We start from the raw sequence: 14,102 nt of genomic DNA on the forward strand, positions 1-14,102 counted from the left end.
AAGGTGTATTTTCACGATCAAACGTGCCATGGCATGGTTTATTAGTTGGGTGGGCATGAAGAAACGACCTGATAAATATAACAGACATATCCATACATGTAATGTCCACGTTACCAAACACATGTGTGATCAAACATTTCTCAACGCACACTGAAAACACATTTTAACCAAACCGACGACGGCGGGGAACTCCGAGCCGTCGTACCGGAGTCTCACACCGGTCGGTCGTCCGACGGCAACGGCAGATATGTGGAGCTAAAACCACCGCCCAAAACCGGTTAAAGAGTTCATATCAAAAGTGAAGTCCGCGCCCCTGTGCTTCAAAGTGCATCAGAACCGCCTTTCTAAAAATGCTGAACTCCACAGATCAATGTGCGTGGACAGTTGGTGGGACGGGGTTCCTTTTTGCGAAGGCACGCCGTTTCAGAGTTCCTGTTGGTCCGTGAAGACCCGATATTAACATGCTACCTTTCTCGACACCTTACCGCCTGCCTCCGACGTTTAAAACCACGCTCACTGCCGGCCGTACGCCAGCTGTTCAGGATGAGGGGGAGTGGCTCGATGGCGGCGCTAACACTGACTGGTCCACACCGCTGGCGGCGGGGGTACGGGGGGGGGGTCATGGTGGGTATGGGGGGGGGTCATGGTACAAGAGGAACGGAGGTATTCACAGACACACGCCGGTGAACCGACGTCTCCCTCGTTTCATCGGGACGTGCAAGTTCAAGCAATCCTGGCTTTTTTTTCTCTTTTCTTTTTCTACAAAAGAAACTTCGGGATTTCCCCCGAAGACAAGGACAGCACAGCAAAGGTCGCTAACAAACTCTACGGTCTAATAGTATCAGTCAAAATTATAATAAAAAATAAAGGCACATGTACAGCGGTAAATCCGTCTTTTTCCCGAGCCCAGAGTCCCTCTCGTTTCGTCTGCGTCCGTGTTATTTGTCGGTAGTTTGTCGTCCGGGGACGGTTGTGCAGTTGGTTTTCCCGCCCCTCCCGGCTCCTCCCTCTGCCTTCTGATTGGTCTACTGGTCGGTGGCGGTGACGAGCTCGAACCACTGGCGCAGCGCGTCGCTGAGCGTCTCGGGCAGCGCGTTGACGTCCCGGAGGATGACGTAGAAGGGGAAGGGGAACTCCTCCATGTAGGAGCGGATCTCCGGCAGCTCCCCCGGGCCCTGGAAGATGGGCACCTTGATGTCCAGGATGGAGTCCTGCAGGGGACACACTTCATCAGAGCCTGGCAGCTTGGCGCGGTTATGGGTCAGACTCTGGCAGAGTGTTACGGGGTTATGGGCTCAGACCCTGGCGGTGTTACGGTGTTATGGGTTCAGACTCTGGCAGAGTGTTACGGGGGTATGGGCTCAGACCCTGGCAGTGTGGCGGGTTATGGTTTCACTGGACCTTAAGGTGATCATCACCCATGCCATCCCCCAGGTTCTTTATTTAATAAGGTTTGACCCGTGAAATGTATTTCTATTGATTATTTTTTAATTGAAAAGTTATCAGTTGTAACTCTCAGTAACTCTGCCAAAAATAATGATTCTCCATCTGATTGAAATTCAGATCAGAGAAGTCAGCTCCATGTCTCGAAATTGTGAGAGGATTAGGGGGGGGGGGGGGGGGGGGGGGGAGGTCACTGGTTCCTACCCTGGAGTTGGGGTTGTCGAGCACGACGAAGATGACGAAGACGTTGGCCCCGCGGGCAGCCTGCACGGCGCTGGTCACCCGTTCCTTCCCCTCCAGGAAGAGGCCGCGCCCGTCAGACACGATGATCAGCAGCTGGGCCGTCTCTGGAGGTCAGAGGTCACAGGGTCAGAGGGTCAGAGGGTGAAGCGGTCTGTAGTTTCAGTGGTCGAGGGTGAAATCTCTCGACCACCGTTTTCAAGTTTACCTTTTTGAATAATAACTATTAGAATCAAGGCACTTAAAAGCAGCTTTAGGCTGAAATCCATCAAATCGCCCAAAGCGTTCAGTCCATGGCGTTCCAAAGCCTTCCTCTCTCTCTCTTCGAGAGCTCTATGGTCTCTCTGACTATCTCCCTGCAGCTTGCCTCGGCCCGTCGTCACGGGGCCGATGGGCCCCGCCCGGCTTATCTGATCCAGGGCCCTCACAGAGGGGGTCCCAGAGGGGGGGGTATTTACATGGCAAAGCCCGTCTGTGAGGGGGAGATGTTTGGCCCGGGTCCAGGGAGGTGGGTCTTGTTTGTTGGGGGGTAAGACCGGACCCAGGGCGACCTACAGTCCCTCGCAGGGGAACCCGATCCCTCCGGCTCCTCAATGAGCCTCTGTGTCCGTCGGGGAGCGACCGAGCGCTCGCCTGAACTCTAGCTGAGGTTATAGTCAACATGGACCGTGGACTGACAGGAGTGAGACGGGGGACTCAAGAGTGAACATAAGAGTGATCATATGAGTGCACAAAGGAGTGAACAAAATAGTGATCAAAAGTGAACAAAAGTGTTAACAAAAGTGTGAACAAAATAGAAAAAAAAATAGTGACCGGGGGAGTGAATATAATAGTGAACACAAGAGTGAACAAAAGAGTGAGGAGGAGCCTGTACCTGAGTTGGTGATTCCCGGGCCGTGTTGCCGGGCGCCCACAAACATTTTGGCGGAACTCTCCAGGAACTGCCGGAGAGAGAAAACAGGGTGGTGAGTTTTCTGAATGCGTTGACTGTTCTCATGGTGTGGATATCGTCATGGTTACGGTCGGCGTCGGGGACACAGTGTCATGTGGTGTCAGTGGCATCTCTGCCGTCATGGTAACACCTTTTTTTATTTTGCATTTTTCCGGTGCCGTGGGAACACAGTTCGGTTGTCATGGTTGCGGTGTGAGTTACTTGAAGGGGGCAGAACGCTGTCTGACCAGAGCTCTGAGGGTCAGGGGTCAAAGGTCAGGGGTCAGAGGTCAAACCCACCTGGGCGATGCGGGTCTTCTTCTGCTTGAACTGGCAGAGCCGGAGGATCCGGGCTCCGGACTCGTCGCTGAACTGCTGCTGGAACGGGTGGAGGAGCTGCACCGTCTCCCCGAAGCTGGAGAACACAACAACACCACCACCTCGTCAGGAGGAGGACCTCAGAGGACCTCCTGGAGAGCCCTCTACAGGGGGTCCAGGGACACAACCGCAGGGAACCCTTTGGCTCACGGGGGTCCAGAACCTTCTAGAACCTCCAGGTCCAGAACCTTCTAGAACCTTGTGGTCCAGAAACTTTTAGAACCTTGAGGTCCAGAACCTTCTAGAACCTCCAGGTCCAGAACCTTCTAGAACCTTGTGGTCCAGAACCTTCTAGAACCTTGAGGTCCAGAACCTTCTAGAACCTCGAGGTCCAGAACCTTCTAGAACCTCGAGGTCCAGAACCTTCTAGAACCTCGAGGTCCAGAACCTTCTAGAACCTCGAGGTCCAGAACCTTCTAGAACCTCGAGGTCCAGAACCTTCTAGAACCTCGAGGTCCAGAACCTTCTAGAACCTCGAGGTCCAGAACCTTCTAGATCCAAGAGGTCCAGAACCTTCTAGAACCTCGAGGTCCAGAACCTTCTAGAACCTCGAGGACCAGAACCTTCTAGAACCTCGAGGTCCAGAACCTTCTAGAACCTGGTGGGGGGGGGGGGGGGGGAGTCTCACCTGCACACCGACACCTGGCCGACCTCCAGCAGGGTCAGAGCGTTGATGATGACCGACAGCGACTCGAACGCCAGCTGGAAGGAACACACGCCGTCCGTTAAACAGCTTCAGCTGTACAGCATTATCTACAGTATTATGTACAGTATTATCTACAGTACTTTATACAGTATTATGTACAGCATTATCTACAGTATTATCTACAGTATTATCTACACAGTACTATATACAGTATAAAGTACAGTATTATCTACAGTATTACCACTGTGATATTGTACCGAGGGCAGAGGGCTAAAACCTCTTATAACATCTCTTAAATAAAACATTGAAATGAAATTCAGACCGTAATGGAGAACAGTAACACCTGATCCTCATCTGGACCCTTAATGCTAGCCATCTGACTGCTAGCCATCTGACTGCTAGCCATCTGACTGCTAGCCATCTGACTGCTAGCCATCTGAATATTAGCCATCTGACTGCTAGCCATCTGACTGCTAGCCATCTGACTGCTAGCCATCTGACTGCCAGCCATCTGACTGCTAGCCATCTGACTGCTAGCCATCTGAATATTAGCCATCTGACTGCTAACAATAGCTGTGTTCGAAATCGTTCCCTATACACTCGTTCCCTATTCCCTATATAGTGTACATGATTTAGTGCACTATATAGGGAATAGGGAACGAGAATTCGGACACTACGCTGAACATTTCTAAACGTCATTTGCATCAGTAAATGCGCCGGGTATTTGTGTGACGCAGACAGATGCGCCCACATCATGTAAACAAACCAGGCACTCACGAGGAAAGCTGGAGGTTGTATTGATGTTGAATGTTACATTTCCTTGTTCAAGTATTTTTTTTATTAATTTTGAATGTTAAATATTCTATGTTAAATCCCAAATAAATTTTTGACATTTCTAAACGAAAGCCGGAGACTCCATCATTAAATGTATTCGTTTTCGCGGTTATTCAGCTTCTTCTTCTCCTCCGGAAAAACACGACCGCAACATCGTATGTACCCTATTTTAAGTCCACTATATAGTGCCCTATATAGTGGACCACTGAGAATTCGAACACCCTACAAAATGGCGTGCACCCTATTTAGTGCACTACATCCATGATAGGGAACGATTTCGAACACAGCTAATATGACTGCTAGCCATCCATCCGACTGCTAGCTAGCAATCTGAATGCTAGCTAGCCATCTGAATAGCTTGCCATCTGACAGGGGTCGAGCTCAGTGGAGGTCATGCTAGCAGCGCCAGGCTAGCCGCGTACCTGTTTGGAGTGGTTGTCCACCATGCTGGAGGAGTCGTCGATGGCCAGGCAGATCTGGTACTCCCTCTTGCTGGGCTTGGTCCTCCGCAGCCAGATCTTGTCCTTGCGGAACTGACTGGCGATGTAAGGGATGACCTTCCTCATGTTCAGACGCTTACCGGTCCGGTAGTCCCCCCTGTGGAGCGCAGCATTAGAGCAGTAGCATCAACTAGTTACCAACTAGTTACCAACCCCCCTGTGGAGCGCAGCATTAGAGCAGTAGCATCAACTAGTAACCAACTAGTTACCAACCCCCCTGTGGAGACCAGCGCAGCATTAGAGCAGGAGCATCAACTAGTTACCAACTAGTGACCAACTAGTTACCAACCCCCCTGTGGAGACCAGCGCAGCATTAGAGCAGTAGTATCAACTAGTTACCAACTCTTTACCAACTCTTTACCAACCCCCCCCCCCCCCCCCCTGGGGAGGACTAGATCAGATCACCTATCTCTTAATTCAATCCCTTGTGGAGCAGGAGATGAGATTGAGATCACATCATTTAGTAAATAAAGTACAAACAATCAAAACAAAATCAATATCGATAAGACTACTTTGCTGCCATGTCCCCTTTGAAGATGATGGTCAGGTCAGAGGTCAGAGGGTAGGGGTTAGGTCAAAGATGGAACCATTAGTGATGAGGTCAACATACGACCCCAGGCTGGCTCTGGGGTCAGCTGTCAGGGTTAGGAGGGGTACTGAGGTCCGGGGGGTGGTAGGGTCATGGGTTAGGGTCAGGGGTTAGGGTCATGGGTCAGGGGTCATGGGTTAGGGTCATGGGTCAGGGTACGGCGGTACAGGGCTGGTACTGGTAGGGTCATGGGTTAGGGTCAGGGGTTAGGGGTCAGGGTACGGCGGTACAGGGCTGGTACTGGTAGGGTCATGGGTTAGGGTCATGGGTTAGGGGTCAGGGTACGGCTGTACAGGGCTGGTACTGGTAGGGTCATGGGTTAGGGTCAGGGGTCATGGGTTAGGGTCAGGGGTCAGGGTACGGCGGTACAGGGCTGGTACTGGTATGGTCAGGGGTTAGGGTCATGGTACTGAGTTCCAGGGGTGAGCGGTAGGGTCATGGGTTAGGGTCAGGGGTCATGGGTTAGGGTCAGGGGTTAGGGTCATGGTACTGAGTTCCAGGGGTGAGAGGTAGGGTCATGGGTTAGGGTCAGGGGTCATGGGTTAGGGTCATGGGTTAGGGTCAGGGGTCATGGGTTAGGGTACTGACTTGAGCTTGGCGGCCTGGGTGGGCTCCAGGATCATGCGGAGCTGCTCACAGAGCTGCTGGGCCAGACCGGAGGTCAGGGTCTGGTACTGGTGCCACATGGAGGCCGCCGCACGCTCCTACACACACACACACACACACACACACACACACACACACACACACACACACACACACACACACACACACACACACACACACACACACACACACACACACACACACACACACACACACGTTAGCATAACCGTGCACGTGGGCTCGATGGAGGCCACCAGGTTGTAGGGGGCCCCCAGCTACATCTGGTGGGGCTGGGGCCCCCAGTAGGAGTTTAACTGGTAACCCAGGCAGTGATAATGCCTACATGTGGGTGGTGTCACTGGGGTACAGTGGGTGGTGTCACTGGGGTACAGTGGGTGGTGTCACTGGGTACTGTGGGTGGTGTCACTGGGGTACTGCGGGTGGTGTCACTGGGGTACTGCGGGTGGTGTCACTGGGTACTGTGGGTGGTGTCACTGGGTACTGTGGGTGGTGTCACTGGGTACTGTGGTGGTGTCACTGGGTACTGTGGGTGGTGTCACTGGGGTACAGTGGGTGGTGTCACTGGGTACTGTGGGTGGTGTCACTGGGGTACAGTGGGTGGTGTCACTGGGTACAGTGGGTGGTGTCACTGGGTACTGTGGGTGGTGTCACTGGGGTACAGTGGGTGGTGTCACTGGGTACTGTGGGTGGTGTCACTGGGGTACAGTGGGTGGTGTCACTGGGTACTGTGGTGGTGTCACTGGGTACTGCGGGTGGTGTCACTGGGGTACTGTGGTGGTGTCACTGGGGTACTGTGGTGGTGTCACTGGGTACTGTAGGTGGGGTCACTGGGGTACTGTGGGGGTTGCAGTAGGGTGCAGCGGGGGGTGCAGTAGGGTGCAGTAGGGTCTCTCTAAGGCTAACCTCTTCTTGGGGCCCCGGGGCCTGTCGCTGCCACGCCTCCAGCTGCAGCTCCATCTCCCTTCGCACCTCCTCGGGGTCCTCCTGCCGTTTCTATGGAAACAGAGAGAGAGACAGAGACAGAGACAGAGAGAGACACAGAGAGAGAGAGAGACAGAGAGAGAGACACAGACAGAGAGAGACACACAGAGAGAGAGAGAGAGACAGAGAGAGAGACAGAGAGAGAGAGAGAGACAGAGAGAGAGAGAGAGAGAGAGAGAGAGAGAGAGAGAGAGAGAGAGAGAGACAGAGACAGAGACAGAGAGAGACACAGAGAGAGAGAGAGACAGAGAGAGAGACACAGAGAGAGAGAGAGACACACAGAGAGAGACAGAGACAGAGACAGAGACACAGACCTCATCACCACAGTGCATCACCATGACTACCTAATAAAGTGTACAACTTTTAAAACGTAAAACTTTTTTAAAACGACAGTGAAATCTAACAGTCACTAAGGCCCCGTCCACACGAAGCCGATATCATGGCGAGACCGCAAAGGACTTGTACGGTTCGGCCTTCCGTCCACACGAAGCCGGCGAATCCGCTGAGCGAAACCGTAAACTTCTGAAACCACCCTCGGAGGTGGTTTCAAATCTACCCGGTTTCGTTTTGGATTCGTGTGGACGCCTGAAACCGACTGAAACCGTAAACCATGACGTCATCGCCCCACCCATCGACCCTCTAGCCAATGACTGTTAAGCCCGCGGAGTCTCACCCTTTATGCGCATGCTCGCCTCTTCTTTTTATTTATTTTTCTTCTGGCTTTCTGTAGCAGAAGCAGCGCCCCTTATGGGCCTGGAATGTGTACTACAGCGTTTCTACAGATCTACCCGGTTTCGCTTGACTCCGTCTTTACGGAGATACTCCGAAACCGGATAGATCGAAACCGTAACGGTTTTGCCTGTTTCGGCTTCTGGTGGACGGGGCCTAAGGAGCAGGGGGGGGGTCAGGGGGTCAGGGGGGGGTCAGGGAGGGGTCAGGGGGGGCTCAAGGATGGCCGCTGACATTGGTATCAAACACACACCCTTGGCATCCGGTTGGTTTGTGTCAAAGTTCATGACTCGAGTGTGAGTGAGTCAGTAGGTGTGTGCGTGTATACGTGTTTGTGTGTAGATGTGTGTGTGTGTGTACGCGCGTGTACACTTGTGTGTACGTGCAAAGTCGTGCATTTACGTGTGTGTGTGTGTGTGTACGTGCATTTACGTGTGTGTGTGTGTGTGTACGTGCAAAGTCGTGCATTTACGTGTGTGTGTGTGTGTGTGTGTGTGTGTGTGTGTGTGTGTGTGTGTGTGTGTGTGTGTGTGTGTGTGTGTGTGTGTGTGTGTGTGTGTGTGTGTACCTCAGTGATCTCCATCAGCAGCTCCGGGGCGGTGTGGATGGTGGACTCAGTGGTGCGGTCGCGCTGCTCCTCCTCCTCCTCATCTCTCCCGTCCTTCATCTCCTCCTCTCCCTCCTCCTCCTGCCTCCTCTTCAGCTCCACCTCCCCGCTGTCCAGCCCTGATGGGGGGGGGGCGGGTGGAGGTTAATACACACACATCAATACGAAAACGCACATCAAAACTCCACAACTCCACAACTCCACACACACACACACACACACACACACACACACACACACACACACACACACACACACACACACACACACACACACACACACACACACACACACACACACACACACACACACACACACACACACACACACACCGAACTCGCAACCCTCAGCCTGCCGGTCTGTGAGTGATGTAGTGATGAAGACGTAGTGATGAAGATGTGATGATGAAGATGTAGTGATGAAGATGTGGTGATGAAGATGTGATGATGAAGATGTAGTGATGAAGATGTGGTGATGAAGATGTGGTGATGAAGATGTGGTGATGAAGATGTGGTGATGAAGATGTGGTGCTGAATGATGAAGACGCCCCACCCTTCTTGGAGCTCTTGGTGGAGTCCAGCTGCTCCGGCTTCAGCTCCTGGTCCTCTGAGGCCTTCAGCTGCTCCTCCTGCTCGTCCGTATCCATGGCGACGTCCTCCTCCTCCTCGCGGTCCTGCTCCTGCTGGGGGCCGGCGGGTTTCTGCTGCTCGGCGCTCGCCACGTCTGAAACCCAACGCACAGCGGGGAGCGCGGCGCTAGCGTTAGCATAGCCCAGTGAACGTCCTCACAGGATAATCAGAGCATCATTCAACCCCCTGGCCCAGCATCTACAATGAGATGTCAGCGAGCTACAACGACGGGCTAGCATCAACAGTTAGCGATCCTCAACGGCTGGCTAGGATCAACAGTTAGCGATCCTAAACGGCTGGCTAGCATCAACAGTTAGCGAGCGACAACGGTTGACTAGCATCAACAGTTAGCGAGCGACAACGGCTGGCTAGCATCAACAGTTAGCGAGCTACAACGGCTGGCTAGCATTAACAGTTAGCGAGCGACAACGGTCATAGCCTCCGCAGTCAGTTAGCCCAGCGGGGGTTCCAGGGTTCCTCACCGTAGGTCTGCGTGTCGTAGTCAGCCTCGCCCTGCTTGACGTGCTCGTACAGGTCAGACTCCTGCCGGGCCTCGGGGTTCCGCCGGTCCTCGGCGCGGTCCTCAGAGTTCTCCACGGTCCGCAGCCGCTTGTTGACGCGCTCGTTCTCGTCGCCCGTCGACCGCTCGTTGTCCGCCTGCCCCGGCTTCCTCTTGAAGCTCTGAGAGAACCGGGAACCGGAGGAGGTCAGCGAGGTTCTAAAGGAGTCACACCTAGGTGCCTGTGTCTGTGGTTCTAAGGACTGGTACCACAGTGTGTCTGTGGTTCTAAGGACTGGTACCACAGTGTGTCTGTGGTTCTAAGGACTGGTACCACAGTGTGTCTGTGGTTCTAAGGACTGGTGCCACAGTGTGTCTGTGGTTCTAAGGACTGGTACCACAGTGTGTCTGTGGTTCTAAGGACTGGTACCTGGGTCTTGTGTCTGTGGTTCTAAGGACTGGTACCACAGTGTGTCTGTGGTTCTAAGGACTGGTACCACAGTGTGTCTGTGGTTCTAAGGACTGGTACCTCAGTGTCTGTGGTTCTAAGGACTGGTATCACAGTGTCTGTGGTTCTAAGGACTGGTACCACAGTGTGTCTGTGGTTCTAAGGACTGGTACCTGGGTGTGTCTGTGGTTCTAAGGACTGGTACCACCGTGTGTCTGTGGTTCTAAGGACTGGTACCACAGTGTGTCTGTGGTTCTAAGGACTGGTACCTCGGTGTCTGTGTCTGTGGTTCTAAGGACTGGTACCTCAGTGTCTGTGGTTCTAAGGACTGGTATCACAGTGTCTGTGGTTCTAAGGACTGGTACCACAGTGTGTCTGTGGTTCTAAGGACTGGTACCTGGGTGTGTCTGTGGTTCTAAGGACTGGTACCACCGTGTGTCTGTGGTTCTAAGGACTGGTACCTCAGTGTCTGTGTCTGTGGTTCTAAGGACTGGTACCTGGGTCTTGTTTTGGGTCCGTTTCTGAGACGCCATCCGGGCAGTGAGTTTGGACTGGTGTCCCTCTGATTGGCTCGCGTCGGCTGCCCCACACCCATGTTCCTGAGGCGCACACGCACAACACACACACACACACACACACACACACACACACACACACACGCGCGTGAGCTATTGGTACCAGAAGGTTTGAGAACATTCTGGACCAGAGGATCTAGAACGTTCTAGACAGAGGAGGTTCTAGAAGGTTCTAGACCAGAGGGTTCTAGGACGTTCTAGTCAGAGGAGGTTCTAGGAGGTTCTAGACCAGAGGGTTCTAGGACGTTCTAGTCAGAGGAGGTTCTAGAAGGTTCTAGACCAGAGGGTTCTAGGACGTTCTAGTCAGAGGAGGTTCTAGGAGGTTCTGGCCCCTAAGGTTCTAGGACGTTCTAGACAGAGGAGGTTCTAGGACGTTCTGGCCCAGAAGGTTCTAGGGACGTTCTAGACAGAGGAGGTTCTAGAAGGTTCTGGCCCAGAAGGTTCTAGGGCCGTTCTAGTCTGGAGGTTCTGGAGGTTCTGGCGGTTCCATACCTCCTTGGCCTGGTCGCGCTCCGACGCCTCGCCGGCCAGCTCCACCGCCGTCTCGCTCTGGACGTTCTGCTCGCTGGTCTGCCCGTCGGCGTTGTGCTCCTTCCTCTCCTCAAACTCCGGCTGCTCCTGGTCGTCCGCTCCCTCCTCCTCCTCCTCCGGCTTCTCCTCCTGGGAGCGAGACACAGCAGGGGGTGAACGTGGACACCAGTCAGGGCTGTCATTGATCAGCGAAGTCCCTGAAGTCCCTTTGGATGGAAGCGTCTGCTGAGGCCTGAATACTAAAGAGCCAACGGAGGCTAGAACCCACCTTGGGGTCCTGTCCTCTGTCGTTGGGGACGGCCAGATCCTCCTCTTTCCCGGCCTCCTGCCCGTTCTCCTTCTCCTCCTCCGCCGCCGCCTCTTCCTCTTCGTTCTTGACCTGGTCTGCTTTCTCCTCGTCCGTTTTCTCCTCGCCTCCCTCCTTCCCCTCCTCCTCCTCCTCAGCCTTGGCCTCCTGGCCGTTCTCCTCTGCTGATTGGTCGGGCTGGTCGTCCGTCTCCTCCTCCCCCTCCTTGTCCCCGCCCTCCTTCTCGTCCAGGGTCATGGGCTGCTCCTCGATGTCTAGCGGGTTCTCTTCTGGGAAAAGGAGGAGAACAGATATGTTGAGACCGGCCCCATACTGCCATACACCTCCCTCTCCACTAGAGGGCCCCATACTGCCATTCACCTCCCTCTCCACTAGAGGGCCCCAGCCTGCCGTTCACCTCCCTCTCCACTAGAGGGCCCCATACTGCCATTCACCTCCCCTCCACTAGAGGGCCCCATACTGCCATTCACCTCCCCTCCACTAGAGGGCCCCATACTGCCATTCACCTCCCCTCCACTAGAGGGCCCCATACTGCCATTCACCTCCCCTCCACTAGAGGGCCCCATACTGCCATTCACCTCCCCTCCACTAGAGGGCCCCATACTGCCATTCACCTCCCCTCCACTAGAGGGCCCCATACTGCCATTCACCTCCCCTCCACTAGAGGGCCCCATACTGCCATTCACCTCCCCTCCACTAGAGGGCCCCATACTGCCATTCACCTCCCCTCCACTAGAGGGCCCCATACTGCCATTCACCTCCCCTCCACTAGAGGGCCCCATACTGCCATTCACCTCCCCTCCACTAGAGGGCCCCATACTGCCATTCACCTCCCCTCCACTAGAGGGCCCCATACTGCCATTCACCTCCCCTCCACTAGAGGGCCCCATACTGCCATTCACCTCCCCTCCACTAGAGGGCCCCATACTGCAATTAAACTCTCCCCCATTAGGAGGCGCAACAGTAGAATAAAAACAGCTGCAACACTAAATAGGATTATCTTAAGTTTCATCTTCCTCACCGTCTCCCTCCTCGTCTTCGTCCCCGTCCTGGGGGTCTTGCTGGTCCAGGTTCAGCTCTTCTGGGAGGTCCATGGCCTCAGGCTCCGGCTTCTTGTCCTGCTTCCCGTGGAACGGGTCCACCTCGTTCTCGTCAAACTCCCGCTGAGGGACAAGGAGAGGAGGGGTCAGACACACAGGAAGTACATGCTGGGAGCACAGGAAGTACACATCAAGCACACAGGAAGTACTCATGTGTACTTCCATGTATAGGAATAAAGATGGATGATAAGATAAGATAGACCAATAGCGAGGGATAAAATCATTTAGATCCGAACCTCGTCTCCTTGTTCGTGGATCTTCTCCTTCTCCTCCTGGTCCATCTGCTCCTCCTGCTCCTCGTTCTTCTGGTTCTCCTTCTTGTTCTCCGCCGCGTCCTGGTTGTCGTCTTTGGCCACCAGTTCAGACTCCGTCTGGAGGAGGAGAACAACACACACACCGTTCAGGAGACAGCGGAGCCAAGAGCCCAGACGTTCCTTCATCAGTGGCCCCGCGGACCACAGGTTTATATTAGACCACGACGCGGTCAGGGTCGTGGTCTAGTAGGTCCGTGGACCACAGGGTTCTATTAGACCACGACGCGGTCAGGGTCGTGGTCTAGTAGGTCCGTGGACCACAGGGTTCTATTAGACCACGACGCGGTCAAGGTCGTGGTCTAGTAGGTCCGTGGACCCCAGGGTTCTATTAGACCACGACCCGGTCTGGGTCGTGGTCTAGTAGGTCCGTGGACCACAGGTTCCTACTGGAACATGCGCGATCAGGGTCGACTACCTGTTCCACTACAGGCGCGCTTTAGAAGATGCACTACAAATATGAATTAGAACTAGCACCAGTCCCGGTTCTACATAAGTATAAACCTATCAAATATAAAGCGTAAACAGAGAGCTGAAGAAAGGACCCTCAGCACACCTGATATCTAGAGACACATCGCTTCAGGTGACCAGGTGGTCTACATCAGGTGATGTACATCAGGTGATCTAGAAGGCCCACTACCCACCACTTTCCTCTGACGAATCTACTTATTTGGATGAAAGCGTCTGCTGACTCTGAATGTACCAACCTGGTCCATTCCCTGGCCGAACTCGTCCTCTTTGTCACTCCCGTCCTGGTCGCCCTCCTCGTCATCCTCGTCGCCCCACATCCTCTCGTCCAGCGTCTCGGTCTGACCCTCCCCCAGGTCCCCCATCTTCTTATCCAGCTCCTCCTCCTCCTCCTTGTCTGAATCGTCTTCATCGTCTGAGGAAACGCATCGATTTAAACGTCTATCGAGTTATATGACCAATTTAGAACTACAGTACAGGTGTGATGAGTGTAGAACTACAGTACAGGTGGGATGAGTTAAACTACAGTACAGGTTTGGTGAGTTTAGAACTACTGTACAGGTGTGATGAGTTTAACTACCGTACAGGTGTCATGAGTTTAGAACTACAGTGCAGGTGTGATGGGTTTAGAACTACAGTACAGGTGTGATGAGTTTAGAACTACAGCACAGGTGTGATGGGTTTAAAACTACAGTAAAGGTGTGATGAGTTTATAACTACAGTACAGGT

At 53.7% G+C, this 14,102-nt stretch overlaps 1 protein-coding gene across 1 annotated transcript in view; it reads right to left on the minus strand.

Moving 5' to 3' along the window:
• Positions 1 to 6: 6 nt before the first annotated feature.
• mdn1 (midasin AAA ATPase 1) overlaps positions 7 to 14,102 on the minus strand; it is a 79,361-nt gene continuing 65,265 nt past the window's right edge. The window contains exons 86-102 of the mRNA XM_060042371.1: positions 13,613 to 13,788; positions 12,831 to 12,965; positions 12,516 to 12,657; positions 11,456 to 11,763; positions 11,149 to 11,313; positions 10,579 to 10,680; positions 9,617 to 9,815; positions 9,058 to 9,228; positions 8,467 to 8,624; positions 7,092 to 7,181; positions 6,150 to 6,265; positions 4,895 to 5,069; positions 3,621 to 3,694; positions 2,915 to 3,029; positions 2,558 to 2,624; positions 1,648 to 1,790; positions 7 to 1,211 (exon numbers count right to left, since the gene is read on the minus strand). Coding sequence (XP_059898354.1) covers positions 1,026 to 1,211; positions 1,648 to 1,790; positions 2,558 to 2,624; positions 2,915 to 3,029; positions 3,621 to 3,694; positions 4,895 to 5,069; positions 6,150 to 6,265; positions 7,092 to 7,181; positions 8,467 to 8,624; positions 9,058 to 9,228; positions 9,617 to 9,815; positions 10,579 to 10,680; positions 11,149 to 11,313; positions 11,456 to 11,763; positions 12,516 to 12,657; positions 12,831 to 12,965; positions 13,613 to 13,788 — 2,522 coding nt within the window. The 3' untranslated portion in view covers positions 7 to 1,025. The remainder of the gene's footprint in view (positions 1,212 to 1,647; positions 1,791 to 2,557; positions 2,625 to 2,914; positions 3,030 to 3,620; positions 3,695 to 4,894; positions 5,070 to 6,149; positions 6,266 to 7,091; positions 7,182 to 8,466; positions 8,625 to 9,057; positions 9,229 to 9,616; positions 9,816 to 10,578; positions 10,681 to 11,148; positions 11,314 to 11,455; positions 11,764 to 12,515; positions 12,658 to 12,830; positions 12,966 to 13,612; positions 13,789 to 14,102) is intronic.

The sequence above is a fragment of the Gadus macrocephalus genome, chromosome 21, assembly GCF_031168955.1.
Source record: "Gadus macrocephalus chromosome 21, ASM3116895v1".
In the NCBI taxonomy this organism is placed as follows: Eukaryota; Metazoa; Chordata; class Actinopteri; order Gadiformes; family Gadidae; genus Gadus; species Gadus macrocephalus.